The sequence below is a fragment of the Sitophilus oryzae genome, unplaced genomic scaffold (genome assembly GCF_002938485.1).
Source record: "Sitophilus oryzae breed Bouriz unplaced genomic scaffold, Soryzae_2.0 scaffold_1007_pilon_pilon, whole genome shotgun sequence".
NCBI classification, from domain to species: Eukaryota; Metazoa; Arthropoda; class Insecta; order Coleoptera; family Curculionidae; genus Sitophilus; species Sitophilus oryzae.
Genome location: NW_022145624.1, coordinates 1,514,526 through 1,536,770, shown reverse-complemented (window position 1 = coordinate 1,536,770; position 22,245 = coordinate 1,514,526). Strand labels below are relative to the sequence as shown.

The 22,245-nt window shown below is 32.9% G+C and overlaps 1 protein-coding gene across 5 annotated transcripts in view; it reads left to right on the top strand.

Moving 5' to 3' along the window:
* Positions 1-22,245, top strand: part of LOC115891789 (cadherin-89D) — a 69,611-nt gene that overhangs the window by 34,434 nt on the left and 12,932 nt on the right. For 4 of the 5 annotated variants that reach the window (XM_030912356.1, XM_030912351.1, XM_030912360.1 and 1 more), the window contains exons 3-14: positions 1,825-1,955; positions 2,012-2,167; positions 2,230-2,338; positions 3,847-4,049; positions 6,971-7,099; positions 8,409-8,882; positions 10,347-10,815; positions 12,149-12,304; positions 12,394-12,571; positions 12,632-13,461; positions 21,031-21,381; positions 21,435-21,782. In XM_030912356.1, the coding sequence (XP_030768216.1) occupies positions 1,825-1,955; positions 2,012-2,167; positions 2,230-2,338; positions 3,847-4,049; positions 6,971-7,099; positions 8,409-8,882; positions 10,347-10,815; positions 12,149-12,304; positions 12,394-12,571; positions 12,632-13,461; positions 21,031-21,381; positions 21,435-21,782 (3,534 nt within the window). Of the gene's footprint in view, positions 1-1,824; positions 1,956-2,011; positions 2,168-2,229; positions 2,339-3,846; positions 4,050-6,970; positions 7,100-8,408; positions 8,883-10,346; positions 10,816-12,148; positions 12,305-12,393; positions 12,572-12,631; positions 13,462-18,175; positions 19,006-21,030; positions 21,382-21,434; positions 21,783-22,245 lie in introns of all 5 variants that reach the window. The other variant, XM_030912378.1, reaches the window with a different exon arrangement.

Here is a 22,245-nt window from a genome sequence, read left to right as displayed (position 1 = left end):
GGAACAAGGGTGGCTTATTAGCACATTTGGAAAAGTCATTTTTTTACGAATAATTTGGTACTACACACTTGGTATTCGTTTAATACCAAATTAGTACCAAAGTCTGTCTTAAGCAACATGATTAAAAATTTGTTTGCTGGCATTGATTCTGGCCTCGATTCTGGCTTATTCTCATCAGGTTCATTCTCGGGTTCATCATCGTTTCAACCATCATCGTTTCCTTAAGAGCTTTCGATATTTCTCCATTTTCCTTAAGAGTAGAATTTATTTTCTCTAATATCGAAATAAAGTTGGTTATAAGAGGTTGATTATACTGAAACTTTTCAATTTTTCTTTTATTCCTTTGCGAGCGGCTGTATTTTGTACACTTCCAAATTGAATTATTGCTTGTTGACGGTAAGGTTGAAGCGGCAGCTGATAATGGTAGTAAAGGGGTAACATCGGGGAGATAATTATTATTGCTTGTGGATGGTATGGTTAGAGGGGCGGCTGATTAGGGTAGTTCCGAGGCTCGTTTAGTTGGGGGGATAATTACGCAGTCTAGTATTTTTACATTGATTACAGGGAGCTTCACATATTAGATTAGGGGTTACAATTTTGCTACATGAGGGTTTGCATGCCTCTGTAATTTCCTCGGTATTTTCCGTAGAAGGCTCGGTAGAAGGCTTTTTTAGAAATGAAGTTAGCTTTGGTTGTGCCTCAGAGGTATTTGAAGAATTATTGCTTACCTCTGATTTAACCCCGGATTCAACACTGCGATTATTACTAATTTTTGGTATAAATAATTTATTTGTTATATCAAAATGCTTTATCAAGTGTGTTTGAAAATTTGAGCTTACCCAGCATGCCTTTGTAACTCTTGTTTTTGTGGTTTTTGTAGAAGGATGATATTTTATTTGTAAAGTTACTTGCTTTTTACAAAAGCAGGTTATTTTGCATATTAAAGTCGATCCCGAAATCGAGTTTGCCTCGAAGTTTGCAGCAGAATTTGGAAGTAAAATTGACGTGCTAAAAATAATGTTATTAAACAGACTATTTCAGTTTAGAGTGTTCCAGAGTTCATCACCAATTTTTGACTTTAACCATTGCTTTAGTATTTTAAAAACTATATTATTTTCTTGGGTATAATCAGTTTCCAAAACATGTAGAGTGGTATCTTCTGAAAGACTTCCAAAACTAAACTATTTTGTCAAAGCAACTTTAGATTCCAGATATTTTTCAGTATTAGCTTTAGATGCAAATGTGATAGAAATGATGCAATCAGCTTCCCGGCCGTCGTCGCTACGTGCGTCTAATCCAGCGTTGCCAGATGTCCAACAAAATACCTGTTTAATACCAGTTTAATACCAAATAAAACCAGTTTATTACCAAATAATACCAATTTATTACCAAATCATACCAAATTAGTACCAAAAATGCCAAATTAGTACCAAAAACCACCAGCGAGCAGTTTGCCCCTCAGTAAATAACTAGTATCGTTTTGATTTCAGGACAGTTCTTGGATTTTTAATAATTTTTTTTAGATAGGCTAAAAAATATATATTTTTTATTTATTTATTAATATCTCTGAAACTATAGAAATATATGCAATAATATAGAGGGTGTTCTATTTAAAAAAATAACTCCGATCCACTCACACTTTTTTGAGCCACCCTATAGAAGTGAAAATATTTTCCTGAAATACAGCCTAGTACATACTTTAGGTATGTACTTAAACAAGATTTCCAAGTTTTTTATTCTAGGAGCTACGGATATCTGACGCACTATTGCCGTACCCTGTATACAAAATCTAAAATATATTTATTCCCGTTTTCTTTTTTTCAGGATGTCAATTCTACCCTCCCGGAGAGTACCTGAGATTTGTACGAGTACCTGAAAACTTAAGAGTAGGCGAGGAAGTACTCAGAATAGATGTCTTCCCCAGAAACAACCTACATTTACTCCCAGTGGACAAAGTACTACTTAATACACTTAAAATAAACTACTTACTATCAATTTTAATATTTCCTAGAATGAAGATGTCAACTATTTCACCTACAGAGACCTTAATAAAACTAGCGTAGCTTTAATTCTAGCCAAGTCACTAGAAGACTTGGTTGACACAGCAGTACCAAGGAATGTGCTCAAATTTAAGCTAAGTTGTGATTACCATGATGGTGAAGATACGGTTAGTACCCATTTATGACCATAGAAGAATAATAAGTTAGTATTTTTTTGGTATTTTTCTAGATAACATCATCACTGTCTGTGACTGTGTATGTAGAGGACATTAATGATCATGCTCCTATGTTTATTGGCGCACCCTATAGTGTTCAAGTTGATGAGCAATTTCCTGTAGGTAAGTTATTAAAATTAGTTAGTCAAGCCAGATATATCTGAATTAGTTTTTAATTAAGAATAGTTAAATAATGATATACAGCGATGATTAACAATATACAGGGTTGTTCACCACATACGACACGGAGTATTGTAGCTAAACGATTAGATTTTTGCAAATTGTGAGTTTTGGATTCGTTGAAGGACTATTAGAGCTACAATTTAAAAATATTTTTACAAGATACAGAGTGTCCTGAATAAATAAAAAATATCAAAGTTGTATTTTTTAAATGAAAACCCTGTATATTATTACATTTTTAGTTTCTACGATTAAAATAAAGGTAAATTTGATTAAGGTTTACCGCATTTTTAGATTTTTGTCAAAATACAGTAATATTTGTAATGCTTTATTTCTCTAGGCGTATTTAGGTATGTATTATGTATTTAAAACCAGATATTGTACTGAAGTATTTCTATTTATTACAGTTGAGGGTTGGAACCTTTGGTGTTACACAGCAAAATAAAAACACTAAATCACCACAATACACCAAAACACTTTTACTTTTACACTGGACGCGCGTTTCGCTAACCATGTTAGCATCATCAGCAGATGATTATAAACATGCAGTTAGTAGTTTATAATCATCTCCTGATAATGCTAACATGGTTAGCGAAACGCGCGTCCAGTGTAAAAGTAAAAGTGTTTTGGTGTATTGTGGTGATTTAGTGTTTTTATTTTGCTATTTCTATTTACTAAATTTTGTGTTGCATAAATCATAAAAATTATACTACCTCATACAGAGTGTTTAAAAATTTATTTTAAATAATTACTAGCTTTAAACGGTAATAACTTGTTTAATTTAAATGAAATACCTTGTATATTTTATGAGAATCAGATACACAATTTAATTGCCTATCAAATTGTATTATACCATTTTCTACCTATCTCTTCAAGTTTTCGTAAAAAATGCATTTTCTTATAATTTAGACCACATTTATCAATATACCCATGGAATATTGACATTTTAGATTATTTTTAAAGATGTAACAAATTTTTAAAGAGTACAGATACTAATATTGTCGATATAGTTCGTTTATTTCATTAAAAAAAAAAAAAAACCTGTTTAAATATTTGTTAAAAAAAACAATTAATATGTTCCAGTATTCAAACTATATTAAAAAAATATCAGTAAAAAATATTTACAGTAATTTATATCTACTGTTTCACTATTTGTTTTATTCTTATATTAGCTTTTTCTTATAGATTTTTAATGATTTTATCTATAAATTGATGACCTGACCCAATAAAACGGTTATTATAACATCATTCTTCTATTTTAATAATTAAATTTATTTTAATAAACGAATAATAAATATATTTTATATGTAAAAAATTACCATATATTAAAAGAATGTTAAGAATGTGATGTATTATGTATTCTTCTATATTTTTCCATATAATTCGAATTATTTTTTTTTAAATTTTTTACATAATTAATTATTAATACACAAATTTTATTATTTTTTCAGGACTTGCTGTTTTTAGAAATATCAAAGCAGTGGACAGGGACAAACCAAATACACCAAATTCCGATGTCCAGTTTGCCATAGTTTCAGGGAACGATAGGGGTAAATTCGCCCTGGAAAATACCCATCAACCTAACCTCATTCTTCGTAGAGCTTTAGACTATGACGCTGGTGATCGTACCTTTATTTTGACTATATCTGCCACGGTAAGTCTTTTTGTTAGGTTTATTTATTCTTTGTATTATTTCGGGTAAAATCATACATAAGAAAGATGCTAACGTTAATTATATTGAGTATATATACTTAGTTACATTCATATACAGGGTTTTCTAAAAATCGTGTGGCTACATTACTATGTTCCGTGTCGAATAACCCTGTATATCTATTTTAATATTTTATTATTAATACTAGCGTGTACCGGCTACTTCGTTCGCGTCAAATTAATCATTATTATTAATATAACCATTACATGGTTATGATGAAGCAAAGCAAGAATTTCCATTAACATACAAACTGGATAAATTTTCTCTCACATTTATGTCAGCATGAGAAAAAACAATATGGCGATGGTATTATATTTTGGCAGTTATTAAATATGAAAGATAGACATCATTTTCACCCCATTTCACCTCCTTAGAAAAAAGTACTGCAATAACAAAAGAGATATAAAAAGGTACTTAAATAGCCCCAGTCAATCCGTTTGTCAAAAATCAGCTTTAAACGTCAAGCAGTATAAGCAGAATCGTGATTACTCAATGGTTATATTTTATGAAACACCCTGTATAAATTTTTAAAAAATCTTAAAATATGTAAAACAACAAAATAAAATATACGTGTTTAAGAGTTTTTCCGAAAAACTTACCGGTTTTTAAATAAAAAATATTTTAATATTTGAGGGATAGTTTCACCCCCTAAGAATTCGAGTTTCGAAAAATCCCTTCTTGTCGAACCTCTACACCCTAAAGTCAATCCGTTTTCCAAAAATCAGCTTTTTACGTCAAGCGCTTTAAGCAGGATCGTGATTAATCAATGACCAGATTTTTTGAAACACCCTGTATACATTTTTAAAAAATCTTAAAATATGTAAAAAAACAAAATAAAATATATGTGTTTAAGCGCTTTTTCAGAAACTTGACCGTTTTTTAAATAAAAAGTATTGTAATATTTGAGGGGTGGTTTCACCCCCTTGGAACTGGAATTTCGAAAAATCCCTTCTTATCGAACCTCTACACCCTAGAATCAACCTGAATGCCAAAATTGAGCTTCTTACGTTGAGTGGTTTGAGCAGGATCGTGATTAATCAGTGAGTCAGTCACTTAAGGATTTTATATATTAGTATAGATTAATAATATTAAAAATTATTAGTTATTAATAATATTTTGGAGCATGTAGGCAACTAATTTTTTTAGAGTATATCGCCTACTGCTGTAGTGTCTTAAATGGACGATAAAAATTAATGTTGCAAGTTCAAAGACTTTTAGCAAAAAAAATAACGAATACATGCATAAAATGCGTAGACCCCGTTAATCAGCTCTAATAAATTAATTTTTATGTTAAAGTAATGAAGTAAAAAGCCTAAAATAATATAAAATTATGATAAGTAGATCGGTCTAACAGTCTATTTCTTTGCAACAACCGTTGCGTTTCTCGCTGGTTTCCACCAATTAACGAATCGAAAAAGCAGCCTCATAATTAAGTCTATTTACGTAATTTTCTTCAGAGGTTTTTTTCTTCGCGCCTATACCACGATACTATCGACTATCGTTCCGCTACTTTGTTGAATTATTTCGATAATCTTATGCAAATTAGCGGGTTTTCACCACGAGGTGCGAAACAAGCGTTTCCCAAAAATTATTTAGGGCTGGTTTTTTCATGCTTGTTGAAATTTGAAAACCTCAAAATCGACAGATTAGTTAAATCCCAGACAAATAGTATAAATAGGCAAATTTTATTGTAGAAAACAAACGTATTTAAAATAAACAAACCGGTAAACAGAAAAAATATATACAGGGTGGTAAAAATATGTAAAAAAGTTCGTATAAATATATGTCCTAAAATACTTCGTTTCGGAGATACAGGGTGTGGAAGTTTCATTTTTATTTCGATTTTTTCCAAATAATTTCTGAAGTAACGTCAATATTTAGATGAAAATTTGTGTTTGGGAGGTTTTTTGACATGAGAAATTTGATTTTGAGGTCAATATGACTCCTATTTGTGGGGGGCGCCACCTACATGTGTTTTAACTGTTTTGAAGAGTAATAACTTTTCGTCGGTACCTGTATAAAACTACCGGATGAAAAAATATACATTTCCGTGATTTTCTACGTAAAAAATGTCTCTGGGAAAAAATCGCTACGAGCAACCGTTCTGAAGATATTTAGACTGGAAATAGTCAATACATGTCATTGTTGACAAAAATAAACATGGTTTGTTATTTGATTGAAATGATAAATTTGGAAATTTTTTATATTTTTAAATTAATCATAAATTTTGCCTCGAAAAAATGATGATAAAATAGTTTCTGTTCAACTTACAGTACAAAAACATTTCAAATTTGTGATTTCAGTCTAATAACTATTTAGTTAACATGTTTAATTTATGTCAATGATGACAGTTATTGATAATTTCGATTATAAATATCTCGAGAACCATTACTTGTAGCGATTTTTACCAAGAGACATTTTTTACGTAAAAAATCAAGAAAATGTATATTTTTCATTCAGTAGTTTTATACAGGTACGGACAAAAAGTTATTACTTTTCAAAAAACCAGTTTAAAAATATGTAGGTGGCGCCCTCTACAAGTAGGAGCCATATTGACATCAAAATCAAATTTCTCATGTCAAAAAACGCCCAGATACCAATTTTTATCCACATCTTGACGTTCCTTCAGAAATTATTTGGAAAAAATCGTAATAAAAACAAAACTTTTACACCCTGCATCTCCAAAACTAAGTATTTTAGGACATACATTTATAAAAACTTTTTTACTTATTTTTATCTGCAGAATATGCTGCCGAAGTTTCCGAAATACAGTTCGGACCACCCTGTACAATGATTATTAAAACGATTCTATTCAGAGTTTCTCGATACTTCTTAATTTACACCCTATATGTTCTTTGTTAAAGGATCGCGGGTCTCCACCAAGAAGTTCCAATGCTACAGTGACAATTCAAGTGAATGACAACGATGATTTACCACCGAAATTTACCAAAGGTGTCTACAGAACAAGGATACAGGAATTTTATCCTATTACTGTAAGTACTCATCCAGTACAAGAGTAACGAAATTCATCCATTTTAAATGTCTATTGAGCTTTTAATGTCCTGTCAGTAAACCCACAACAATATTGACAGTTTTTGACATGCCTTTGCCTGTCAGATTTTCCCGAAATGTTGAACAATGTTTCGCATTCCTGTGTTTTGATTAATTTTTCCACAATTCTGGAGATTTAAGTTTGACTTTCATGCATCCGTTATCCGACGATACAATGATAGGATATTAATTTTATGTGTTGAATTTAAGACTTCGATTGGTTAGAAAATTACGCAGTTTTTGAATTCATTGCATTTTCATGCCTCCGTTCATCGGATATACGATTGGCTTGTGATCAGTGTCATTTTATATTTTCATTTCCATAACGATTTCGCTGTTTTACTTATAGTCTAAGAGATAGCAAAGTTTTTTTTGGAGAGAGAATTTTAAAAAACCTGGTTCTTTAATATATCTTTTGCTATGCTCTCCTAAACAAGGTCCACACCATCTGCCTGCCGATAGACGTTGCCTTCACTACTGCGCGTCAAAGCTATATTCAACATCTGTTCACTACTGCGCATCACAAATTTGCCTTGTATTTTAGGAACTAAGAAGGCTAGGATAAACCTATGTGTAGCATTTATAGTTTCATAAAACAGTGGCAAAGTAATGAAAATCACATCATTGTTGGACCCTTGGACTTTGTATTTTTAGTACTTTCTTGGTGCAGAAACTTTTCTTTTTAATTCACTGGCGCGTGAAAACCTTAACCATAACAGAGTACGGTCGCGGGTGTCGGCGGTACTACCCTTCTCGTCGAGAGACAGAGTTAGACTCTTTATTTTTACACCCGCAAAATGGTCAGTTGTCTCGGATGGTACGTGATGTACGTGACCATTTTGCAGCCACATTTTCTTCTGGAAATCATACTTTCGTCGTGACTATCTCTTCGTATTTTAGGGTGTTATTTAGATTTTATTGGCGGGAATTTCCGAAGGAGTATATTTTTATAGCTTGCTTTGTTCGCAACAGGTTTTGTAACAAATTGTTCGCTATTTTATGGCAAATGCTGAAACTCTGCAAACCTTAGTCAAGCCTTAATCAAAGCACGTGTGTTTGGAATTTTGGGTGTGGCTTAACACGACGGGATAGGGCTAAACCTTAGGCAGATTTCTGAAATATAATATATATTTCCTTCAGCCACACATCCGCTTTGCCCGACCTCTGACAGCGACCCGAACAGAATAACATACATTTTTTATATTTTTCTAACGTATCTTTTTTGATTTTTGATATTAATATATTTTCTAGGGTGCCAAAATACACGAATCCTTGACATTCGTACCTCCAATATTTGCCTTTGACCAAGATTTCGCGATAGACACACGAATCCGGTACGACATCCTAGCAGGAAACGAACGAAGACTCTTCTTCCTGGACAAGGACAACGGTACCTTATTCCTAGAACGCGAAATAGACCTAGAAGCTGAACGTTCCCTACCAGCAAACACCTTTGTCCTACAAATCCAGGCTTCCCAAGTCGATAACCCTCTCAAAGCTGGAGTGGCTCGCGTGGAAATCGAGGTTATAGACCTCAACGACAACCTGCCTGAGTTTGAGGTCGATTTCTACAACATCAGTATAGTGGAAAATCTGCCTAATGGGTTCAGTGTGCTGCAAATTATTGCAACTGATCAGGATCAGGGAGATAATGCTGAGTTTTCGTATCAGTTGGAGGATAAAAGTGGGGCGTTTACTCTGGATTCAAGGACTGGATGGTTGACGGTAATATGCAGTGTGTCATATAGAAATTCCAGCACCAGGGTGGTCCGAATTGAATTCTTGAAACTTCGGCAGCATATTCTGCAGATAAAAATAAGTAAATAAGTTCGTATAAATGTATGTTCTAAAATGCTTAGTTTCGGAGATACAAAGTGTAGAAGTTTCATTTCTGAAGTATTTGTCAATAATGACATGTACAGGGTGGCGCCTCCCATTCGCCGCAGAGGCTCGAAGGAGAACGACAGTTTGTATTGAAATGAGATTTTGTGAGCATATGTAGGTTAATTCAGAGCACTTTTTAAAAATATAGAGAGTGCTACAGGGTGACCCCAAAAAAAGTTACAGACATGAGAGAAATTATTGTAGCTGCTTTTCGAGGTCGAACTCCACATATGCCTTTTAAAATGAAAAGATCCATTTGAAATGACAATCATTTTATGCAATTAACAGGAAAGGAAGCATTTTGAGCATTTGATTTCATCTAGCTAATTTTTATTACATAATTATAGGTTTAGATCTAGTTTTAATTCTGTAATAATTAAAATATGTTTTAAAGGAGTATCTTTTTATTACCGTTGAGTGTTTTACTCCACATTCTTTAATTTTTGTTAAATTAACAAAAGGTATATCACAGCCACCCCTAGATTTTTTCAAATAATAAAGATCTACTGACGCAAAATCATAAAAATTAAAATATCTAGGAAAATCTTTGTCTGAGTGGTAGGCAACCTCAATAATATTTTGAGGATATATAAATTCCCCATTGAACACCGGAATAATATACTGGGTATTCCATTTAAAATAAAGGAGTAACTTGCTTTTAAATGTGACTAATGTTCCATATTAATTTTGTCTCACCCTGTATATCTTTTCGGGTCAAATTTCAATCTGGTTTAACATACAGTGGTTACTGTAATTAAATATCAGGCTATACAAGGTCAACTAAAATTTAGGTAGCTGTTATCGAAATTTAAAATTTACTCTTCATTTTCACAAAATGTGGAATATGTCAAAATCCTTAGATTTTAGGTATATGCTTCTTTAATAAAACTCACCTTTATTTTTTTTCTAGAATCCGAAAATAAATTAATATATAGGGTGTTCCATTAGAAAAAAACTCAACTTTGATGTCTAACTTTTTTTGGCGACACCCTGTATAATTCTATATATTTTTATAAAATGCTTTCAGTTAACCTACATATGCTGCCAAAATTTCGTTTCGATACTACTATTCTACTAGCTCTAGGATACTACCGTTCTCCTTGGAGCTTCCGCGGCGTATGAGAGGCGCCACCATGTATTTCTGAAACTAAGCATTTTGGGACATACATTTATACGCACTTTTTTACTTATTTTTATCTGCAGAATATGCTGCCGAAGTATCCGGAATACAGTTCGGACCACCCTGTATAATCTGTAGATTTTTTAAAAAACTCTATTTAAACAATTAATATTGTTCTCCCTTAGGTGAGAAACCAGAGTATGCTGGACAGAGAAAAGCGTTCTGCAATTGCCATGAGAGTTTTCGCAAAAGAAAAAGTACCCAGCGTTGTATCAAACAAAATCGACGCAGCATCAGTAGGAATCGAAGTAACATTACTAGACGCAAACGACAATAGTCCAACATTCATCCCGGCAAATCTGTACGAGTTTGTGGTCAGTACAGAAGCCAAGAAAGGCGATCTTGTTGGCCTAGTACGAGCAATTGATCCAGATTTGGGTACAAATGGGTTGGTAACTTATTCCCTTCAAAAAGCACCAAATAGCAGTACTGCTTTCATTGTTGAACCGCTGAAAGGGCAGATTTTTGTTGAAGATGACGAGCTTTCTATAGGGAAGCATTTACTGTTTTTGGAAGCAGCAGATCAGCCGGTGAATCCAAGCGAAAAACGGACATCTCTTGCTGTTGTCAGTGTCATTGTTCGAGATCCTAAAGGTATGTCATTTTATTCTGAATTTTCGAATAGTAGATGTACACACAGTCTCAAAGCTTTGATAACCTTTTTACGTAGAATTTAGTGGTTTAAGTATATATTTTTTTTAAATTAATAATTTAAAAATTATCAAACAAATCAAAAAAATACAAAATTTTCCATAGGAAAATTTTGTATTTTTGGAAGTTAGGAAAAGAGTTTGCTGGAAAACAGCGATTTGTTAAAAATGCACATTTTTGAAAACACCCCGTAAAAAAAGTTGTTTCCCTTTAAAAGCGTCGAATTTGATCCACCCTGTACAGACTTACGGAGAAAGCAATTTAATTTTTCGGTCCCCTGTATTCCACTACACTAAAATAAATATTATCAAACAAAAAACTAAAGAATTAATAAGGTCTGGATATTCTATACTATTAATTTTGCTGGAAATCGAGTAGAATAAAGAGGAATAAAGGAACTGCAATCCTGGATGCAGTTAAACGGAAGAAAAATAGGGAAAACTGGATGGAGGGCAGATAAAAAAGCGGAAGGAAATCACTTTCGCTGTCGCGGTCCAGAGCTTTGCCAGGCCCGGCATCTCGAATTACCATCGTCTGGAACGTGCGGCACTGTCGTTTTCCCTTTTATCCAGGTTTTTTGGTCTGTTTTCTTTCCTGTTTTCCTTCATTTTTCACGAAAATAATAAGCCAAACCTTCTGAAAAGAGCTTGGGGATGAATATTATGTGTCATTGGTTCGGATTTATCAAAAGTTTACGCATAATATTAAAATTTTGTTTAATATTAAAGAGATAATGACTAAAGAAACTTTGTATTTTTGTAATATTTTAAGAAATTACACTGAAAAAAATATAAGTAATTTTACAAAAAAAAAATATTGATATAGTATAGTATTTTTAATAAAAAAACTTGTAAAAATAAGATATTTTTTCAAAAAAATCCTTTATGGGTATTTCGCCACTGCACTGCAAGAAAATCTACAAAATAAAATAGTTATTTTTTTAAACACTTCTGCGTTAAACCTAAACGGGCACTGCTTGTCAGAAGTTATGTTTACAGTTATACAAATTTGCCTAACAAAGAAAAAAATGCTACAAGAAACAGATACGTCTACAAGAAACCGTTGACGTTCTGTTAAAATGACATAATATTAACTTCAAAATTAACAATTACTACCTGATAACAATTACTTAATATGGTACCAAATCTCGTTTTTTTTTCTAAAGAAATAAAAAATGTTACAGGGGTGAGCCACTTTTATGACACACCCGGTATATATTCTTCTACTATTTACAGTGGCGTGTTATGTTTTATATGATAATTAAATTTTTTTTCAGCTGGTAACGGCTATCCGGAGTTTGTAGGAGCTCCGTACGAATTCTGGGTGGGAGCTACAGTTGGAATTGGCACCAGCGTTGGGCAGATTCGTGTTGCCGAGGTAACGGAACCAGGGCAATTAACCTTTGATCTCTTGCACAGCTACCACGAAGGAGGTGAGGAAATATTAGAAAAGCTTGCATACTTATAATCTTAAAATAAAATCTTGATTACTCATTTTTTAATAAATCCTTTTTTCTTACAGTACCATTTGCTGTAGAAGAAAAGTCAGGTGTGATCACAGTGATAGACGAACTGAACAAGTACAATCGTTCAAATTATGACTTTGAAGGTGTCGCTAGTGATGGAAATAAAGTTTCCTTGATCACCAACGTCACTTTACACGTAGTAGACCCTAAAGATGGCCAAACAGTTCTTATGAAGTAAGTTTAGAACACTTTCAAAACTTTTGGCTTGAATTTTACCCTATTTTACTTTAACAGAACTGGAAACGAGGTTTTGGAGTTCCACATTAAAGAAAACCAACCAAACATGATCATAGGAAGACTTGGCTTCAAAGGAAACGGTACAAACTCTCTCAAATTCACCATAGCCAACCAGAAAGACGTCACAGACGTTATAGCCATCACCAGTGATGGAACTCTTCACACCTTAAGATCACTAGACAGAGAAACTCGCGATATTTACAGACTCACCGTCATAGCACAGTACAGTAAAGGTGAAGTACTAGGAACTGGGATTTACCAGGTTGTCATAACTGTAGATGATGAAAATGATAACAAGCCTACGTTTGAACGGAGTGAATATCGAGGAAGAATTAAGGAAAACGCTTTGACAAGTACAGAAATTGATCTAGATTTTCCTGTTCATGCTACAGACGCTGACACTGGAGCAAACGGTCAGTTTACTGTCACGTTATTTGGCGAAGGCAGTGAAATGTTTAGACTAGATAAAAATACTGGTAAAATCCAATTTGTTGGTGCTGCAAGTCCTTTGGATAGAGAAACAGTTTCTGAATACAATCTAAGACTGGTTGCTAAAGATAAAGGAGGATTATACAGTGAGGTTCCTTTGACAATTCAGATAGAAGACATCAATGACAATGCTCCGATGTTCGGTGAAATTGATATTTATACTGAGAAAGGCGTTAAAGTACTAGATTATGATAAAACAGGAAATAGAGTGGGGCATTTTGAGCAAATACATGATCCAAATGTTACTAAGTTTGGACTTACTCAAGCTTATTTGAGAGCTAAGATTCCTAAACCGAAGGTATCACCTTTGGTGTCTGTACCAGAAGATATTGGAGTTGGTAAGTTGATATTAGGGTTTTTGGTTTCTCAATCTTTTTATTTCTCGAATTTCTTGAGTATCTATATATCTATAATTTCTTGAGAAACTTTATAAAACACACGAAAATAAGACATCATGTACAGGGTGAGTTAACGAGAGAGTAAAGTCCATTATCTCATTTGTTTCGAGGTTTACAACAAAATGTTAAATATAAAAGTTATAGGGAAGGTTAAGATACACATTTTAAAATTATTATAGAGTATACAAAGTACTTCAAAAAAGTGTGACGGATATAACATATGTTTTTTTAAAATGCTACACCCTATTTTTTATTTTATTTTTAGATTCTGCGTAAAATTCCTTTTTTATATATAATGTTATATGCCTAAAATTAATAGTTTTTGTAATATTTAAATTTGTTTAAACAAATGTTAAATTGCAGTATGGTAAAAAATTGTCAGTGGTGCCATTGTTTCTGAAGTTGAAATACCAAAATTTGGTATGAGAGTTTTATAGAGATGAAAAAAAGATATATGTAAAGATATTTTATTTAAATACTACAGAGTGTCCAAAATATTTTTATGAATTTCTACTATTTAAAATTAAAAAATCTCAAATTTTTTAAATTGTACACCCTATATATTATAATTTTTTCTGATAGATTTTACAAAACTCTTCAACTTTATTGAGTATATCATATACCTATTTTTAATAGTTTGCGATTTATTCCAATTTTTTCTATTTTTTACTCATATTTTTAATACAACAATTACGCTATAACATCATGGTTACCATGACAAAACAAAACAATTTATTACATATCTTTAACAAGTAGCTTAATAATTAGTTACAAGTGTTAGTATGAGTTAAAATTAATTAACTTTACTCAGCAAAATAAAAACACTAAATCACCACAATACACCAAAACACTTATACTTTTACACTGGACGCGCGTTTCGCTAAGCATGTTAGCATCATCAGCAGATGATTGTAAACTAAAATACAATCTACAAGTTGAGCTTTTATATACTAGCTCAGTGGGCACCGAGTGGGCGTGGCAAGATCTAGCCAACCGAGTCAGAGCCCACCGAGCGTAACAGTTAAATTTCCGCCACTAGAGTAGTAGGAACAAAGAACTTGAAGGAATTGGACCGTTGTCTCTGTTCATACCATCTTTACATTTATTAATTCTGATGCTTTCATATGCATCTAATTGCCTGTAATTTGAGACTTGTTTAATTAATTTTAAATTATTAAGATCTATACAATGTTCTTTATCAACAAGTGTTCCATTAGAAAAAACTCAACTTTGATGTCTAACTTTTTTTGGCGACACCCTGTATAATTCTATATATTTTTATAAAATGCTTTCAGTTAACCTACATATGCTGCCAAAATTTCGTTTCGATACTACTATTCTACTAGCTCTAGGATACTACCGTTCTCCTTGGAGCTTCCGCGGCGTATGAGAGGCGCAACCCTGTATTTCTGAAACTAAGCATTTTGGGACATACATTTATACGCACTGCCGAAGTTTCCGGAATACAGTTCGGACCACCCTGTATAATCTGTAGATTTTTTAAAAAACTCTATTTAAACAATTAATATTGTTCTCCTTTAGGTGAGAAACCAGAGTATGCTGGACAGAGAAAAGCGTTCTGCAATTGCCATGAGAGTTTTCGCAAAAGAAAAAGTACCTAGCGTTGTATCAAACAAAATCGACGCAGCCTCAGTCGGAATCGAAGTAACTTTACTAGACGCAAACGACAACAGTCCAACATTCATCCCGTCAAATCTGTACGAGTTTGTGGTCAGTACAGAAGCCAAGAAAGGAGATCTTGTTGGCCTAGTACGAGCAATTGATCCAGATTTGGGTACAAATGGGTTGGTAACTTATTCCCTTCAGAAAGCACCGAATAGCAGTACTGCTTTCATTGTTGAACCGCTGAAAGGGCAGATTTTTGTTGAAGATGACGAGCTTTCTATAGGGAAGCATTTACTGTTTTTGGAAGCAGCAGATCAGCCGGTAAATCCAAGCGAAAAACGGACATCTCTTGCTGTTGTCAGTGTCATTGTTCGAGATCCTAAAGGTATGCCATTTTATTCTGAATTTTCGAATAGTAGATGTACACACAGTCTCAAAGCTTTGATAACCTTTTTACGTAGAATTTAGTGGTTTAAGTATATATTTTTTTTAAATTAATAATTTAAAAATTATCAACAGAAAATTTAATTTTTTATATGGGACACCCTGTATATTTTTAATTCATTGAAAATAATTTAAAATTACCTTTCCAAAAATATAGCATACTTGATATTTTGCTCGATTCCTCTTCGAGATATAGATTTTTTTAAAAATCGCCTACTTTGAATAAGTAGGCTTGGAACGGTGCCGGCTGTAATGCAAAAAAATTCTAGCTGTGAGCAGCAATCAAAACGAAAATAATATTTGCAATGAGAGATGCAGAATTTTATAACAATTTAAAGTATATTTAACAACATTAACACATTTAAACTATATCTAATAACAATAAAACTAAATGGCAAACCAAGATATTAGATTTTGCTACAGGTGTGACATATCGATCGTCTTCTGTTATGGACAGACGGGACCGTTTTTGAACATTTGTCGTGGAATTCATTAACTCGGTGGGGGTGATACATACCCTCGCGTAACCGCTAAGTAATTCTAATTCTTGTCTAGATTATACGGGCGATTTTAAAGTAAAAACCTTTATTCTTCCGCAAAGATAAAAATTCATAGGCACTAAGTCCGGCGGGCGCGACGGCCAACGGCTGGAATCTTTGTTAGCTATTTAATTATTCTCGAAATCGGCTGCGTTATTTTTTTTTATTGCTTTATATAAATAACTTCAGCGTTCTGAGGCAGTGCGGTGCCTCGTCTTGCCGGAAAAATATGTTTTCGAGTTCCATTAGGGGCAGATGATCAATAACGGGTCCAAAGTCTACTAGTTTAAAGATGCGAACTTATACAAATTCTGTATTTTGAAAAAGACTATAACAAAATATCAAGTGTGGTATAATTTTGGAAAGGTAATTTTAGGTTCTTTTCATATAATTAATAATATACAGGGTGTCACAAATAAACAACAATTTTTTCTGTTGATATAATAATAATAGCTCCCGTATATAGCGTTTAACGCCTTGGGAGTAGCAAGGTACAGCTTGCCATACTAGAGCCGTTCGGTATACAATGTAAACATAATTTTTTCTGTTGATAATTCTTAAATTATTATTATAAAAAATATACTTATATCATTACAGTCTACGTAAAAAGGTGCTTTGAAAATGTTTTCATAAAAATACAAAATTTTCCATAGGAAAATTTTGTATTTTTGGAAGTTAAGAAAAGAGTTACAGCGATTTGTTAAAAATGCATATTTTTGAAAACACCCCGTAAAAAAAGTTGTTTCCCTTTAAAAGCGTCGAATTTGATCCACCCTGTACAGACTTACGGAGAAAGCAATTTAATTTTTCGGTCCCCTGTATTCCACTACACTAAAATAAATATTATCAAACAAAAAACTAAAGAATTAATAAGGTCTGGATATTCTATACTATTAATTTTGCTGGAAATCGAGTAGAATAAAGAGGAATAAAGGAACTGCAATCCTGGATGCAGTTAAACGGAAGAAAAATAGAGAAAACTGGATGGAGGGCAGATAAAAAAGCGGAAGGAAATCACTTTCGCTGTCGCGGTCTGGCCGGGAAGCTTTCCAGAGCTTTGCCAGGCCCGGCATCTCGAATTACCATCGTCTGGAACGTGCGGCACTGTCGTTTTCCCTTTTATCCAGGTTTTTTGGTCTGTTTTCTTTCCTGTTTTCCTTCATTTTTCACGAAAATAATAAGCCAAACCTTCTGAAAAGAGCTTGAGGATGAATATTATGTGTCATTGGTTCGGGTTTATCAAAAGTTTACGCATAATATTAAAATTTTGTTTAATATTAAAGAGATAATGACTAAAGAAACTTTGTATTTTTGTAATATTTTAAGAAATTACACTGAAAAAAATATAAGTAATTTTACAAAAAAAAAAATTGCCACATTGACCAAAAACAATTGAATACGTATATTGTATGTCATATACTAACATACCAAATCTCGTTTTTTTTTCTAAAGAAATAAAAAAAGTTATAGGGGTGAGCCACTTTTGAGACACACCCGGTATATATTCTTCTACTATTTACAGTGGCGTGTTATGTTTTATATGATAATTAAATTTTTTCAGCTGGTAACGGCTATCCGGAGTTTGTAGGAGCTCCGTACGAATTCTGGGTGGGAGCTACAGTTGGAATTGGCACCAGCGTTGGGCAGATTCGTGTAGCCGAGGTAACGGAACCAGGGCAATTAACCTTTGATCTCTTGCACAGCTACCACGAAGGAGGTGAGGAAATATTAGAAAAGCTTGCATACTTATAATCTTAAAATAAAATCTTGATTACTCATTTTTTAATAAATCCTTTTTTCTTACAGTACCATTTGCTGTAGAAGAAAAGTCAGGTGTGATCACAGTGATAGACGAACTGAACAAGTACAATCGTTCAAATTATGACTTTGAAGGTGTCGCTAGTGATGGAAATAAAGTTTCCTTTGATCACCAACGTCACTTTACACGTAGTAGACCCTAAAGATGGCCAAACAGTTCTTATGAAGTAAGTTTAGAACACTTTCAAAACTTTTGGCTTGAATTTTACCCTATTTTACTTTAACAGAACTGGAAACGAGGTTTTGGAGTTCCACATTAAAGAAAACCAACCAAACATGATCATAGGAAGACTTGGCTTCAAAGGAAACGGTACAAACTCCCTCAAATTCACCATAGCCAACCAGAAAGACGTCACAGACGTTATAGCCATCACCAGTGATGGAACTCTTCACACCTTAAGATCACTAGACAGAGAAACTCGCGATATTTACAGACTCACCGTCATAGCACAGTACAGTAAAGGTGAAGTACTAGGAACTGGGATTTACCAGGTTGTCATAACTGTAGATGATGAAAATGATAACAAGCCTACGTTTGAACGGAGTGAATATCGAGGAAGAATTAAGGAAAACGCTTTGACAAGTACAGAAATTGATCTAGATTTTCCTGTACATGCTACAGACGCTGACACTGGAGCAAACGGTCAGTTTACTGTCACGATATTTGGTGAAGGCAGTGAAATGTTTAGACTAGATAAAAATACTGGTAAAATCCAATTTGTTGGTGCTGCAAGTCCTTTGGATAGAGAAACAGTTTCTGAATACAATCTAAGACTGGTTGCTAAAGATAAAGGAGGATTATACAGTGAGGTTCCTTTGACAATTCAGATAGAAGACATCAATGACAATGCTCCGATGTTCGGTGAAATTGATATTTATACTGAGAAAGGCGTTAAAGTACTAGATTATGATAAAACAGGAAATAGAGTGGGGCATTTTGAGCAAATACATGATCCAAATGTTACTAAGTTTGGACTTACTCAAGCTTATTTGAGAGCTAAGATTCCTAAACCGAAGATATCTCCTTTGGTATCTGTACCAGAAGATATTGGAGTTGGTAAGTTGATATTAAGGTTTTTGGTTTCTCAATCTTTTTATTTCTCGAATTTCTTGAGTATCTATATATATCTATAATTTCTTGAGAAACTTTATAAAACACACGAAAATAAGACATCATGTACAGGGTGAGTTAACGACAGAGTAAAGTCCATTATCTCATTTGTTTCGAGGTTTACAACAAAATGTTAAATATAAAAGTTATAGGGAAAGTTAAGTTACACATTTTAAAATTATTATAGAGTATACAAGGTACTTCAAAAAAGTGTGGCGGATATAACATATGTTTTTTTTAAATGCAACACCCTATTTTTTATTTTATTTTTAGATTCTGCGTAAAATTCCGCGTTAAAGTATCAAAATTTGGTATGAGAGTTTTATAGAGATGAAAAAAAGATATATGTAAAGATATTTTATTTAAATGCTACAGAGTGTCCAAAATATTTTTATGAATTTCTACTATTTAAAATTAAAAAATCTCAAATTTTTTAAATTGTACACCCCATATATTATAATTTTTTCTGATAGATTTTACAAAACTCTTCAACTTTTATTAAGTATATCATATACCTATTTTTAATAGTTTGCGATTTATTCCATTTTTTTTTCATATTTTTAATACAACAAATACGCTATAACATCATGGTTACCATGACAAAACAAAACAATTTGTTACATATCTTTAACAAGTAGCTTAATAATTAGTTACAAGTGTTAGTATGAGTTAAAATTAATTAACTTTACTCAGCAAAATAAAAACACTAAATCACCACAATACACCAAAACACTTTTACTTTTACACTGGACGCGCGTTTCGCTAACCATGTTAGCATCATCAGCAGATGATTGTAAACTAAAATACAATCTACAAGTTGAGCGTTTATATACTAGCTCAGTGGGCACCGAGTGGGCGTGGCAAGATCTAGCCAACCGAGTCAGAGCCCACCGAGCGTAACAGTTAAATTTCGGCCACTAGAGTAGTAGGAACAAAGAACTTGAAGGAATTGGACCGTTGTCTCTGTTTATACCATCTTTACATTTATTAATTCTGATGCTTTCATATGCATCTAATTGTCTGTAATTTGAGACTTGTTTAATTAATTTTAAATTATTAAGATCTATACAATGTTCTTTATCAACAATATGTTCGGCAACGCAAGATTTATCCGGTCTACCATATCTTATCTGAGCTAAATGTTCTTTAAATCTAGTTAATATTGATCTTCTAGTTTGCCCAACATATTTCTGATTACAATCTTTATAAGAAATTTCATAAATACCGGATCTTTCCAGTGGAGGTGTTTTATCCTTTGGATTACCTAATAATTGTTGTAATTTATTATTAGCACTATACACAAGTTTATAATTGACATTCTTAAAAATTCCTTTTAGACCACGGGATAACTCTCTATCAAACGGTATTGAAAAATATTTTGACGTATCTTTCTCCATTTGAAAAGTCGAATTTTCAGAAATCATTAACCTATACCTACGTTTTCTAATTATTTTATCAACTAGTGAAGGAGAATATCCATTACACTCAGCTACATTCCTAATGTAATCTCTTTCTATTTCATATCTTTTGCTGGAAAGTGGAAAACTAAGTAATCTATGAACTAAGAAATTTAAAACTAGCCATTTTATTCAACACTATGATATGATTCATTAGGAATATATCTGCGTGTAGTGGTATTTTTCCTATAGATATTAAATTCCAGGCAATTATTATTATTTCTAATAACTAATACATCTAGAAATGGTAATCTGTCGTTGTTCTCAATTTCATGCATAAATTTAATGGAAGGAAAACGATTATTTAACTTAGAAATAAAATTATCTATGTTTTCCGAATGTGTGTCAAAAACAGCAAAAATATCATCCACATACCTAAACCATACTCTTGGAAAATACTCAAACTGATTCTTAGCCTCCACTTCACCCTCAACTGTAACTTTACTCAAATAAACCAAAATCGCAGACGTGTATTTCTGTATTATGACAGATGACATATTTATTTCTTTCGCAGGCAATCAAGTGCTGAAGCTGATAGCCACAGACAAAGACGCCGGTGAGAACGCCATGGTAAAATACGAGATGGTCTCAGAAACTTTCATACCCAACGACAAATCTTCTGAACCTTTCCATCTGATCCAGTACTTCATGGTACACCCAACTACTGGAGAGATATCAGTAACCAAAACACTTCCGCCTGAATCAGAGTTTAGATTAAATGTTTCGGCCTCTGACTTGGGGTTGTTGAAAGACTACATTTTGGTGCGTATTGTCGTGAAGGATGTGAATGATCATACCCCTGTATTTAAGAAGTCTTGGTATAACTTTGATACAGAGGAAGCGGATTATAGTAAAAAAGTTTTGGGTAAGTACGAGTTTAAATTTTTTTAGATCATATTAATTATGATTAAATTACAGGAAAAATTGAGGCAATGGATGCGGATTATGGTGCCAACGCAAACATATCCTACTTCATAAAGAGTGAAAACAATGAATCTGTGCCTTTTGCCATATCTACTTACACAGGACAGCTGAGTGTTGAGGGACAATTAGATAGAGAAATCAGAGACAGATACTCGTTTGTGGTTGTAGCCAAAGATAACCCGCTAGATGGAAAGTCAATGAGCAGTTCTGTTAACGTAGAAGTCAATGTTTTGGATGTCAATGATAATGCCCCTGTATTTTATGGGTACGATGATATGTTGTCTGAAAATGGTAACAGGACGCCTGTTTATTATGCTACAGTTTCAGAAAACAGCCCTATTGGTAAGTATTTTTATTGTAATTTTATTAAAAAAATGTTAGATATTAGTTTTTTTTCTCAATATACAGAGTTGTTCACCACATACGACACAGAGTATTGTAGCGAAACGATTATATTTTTACAAATTGTAAGTTTTGGGTTCGATGAAGGACTATTAGAGAGGTACAATTAAAAATAATTTTACAAGATACAGATTGTCCCAAATAAGTAAAAAATATCAAAGTTGTATTTTTTTAAATGGAACACCCTGTATATTATTACATTTTTAGTTTCTACGATTAAAATAAAGGTAAATTTGATTAAGGTTTATTACACTAAAATCTTACCGTTTTTGAAATATTTTCAATTTTGTGAAATTGCAGTAAAAATTTTAAGGCTTCATTTGTGCAAGGGTATCGAAGATTTTAATACTAAATATTTACTGAAGTTTATTTATTGATCAGTTATTGTGTTGCAATTATAAAA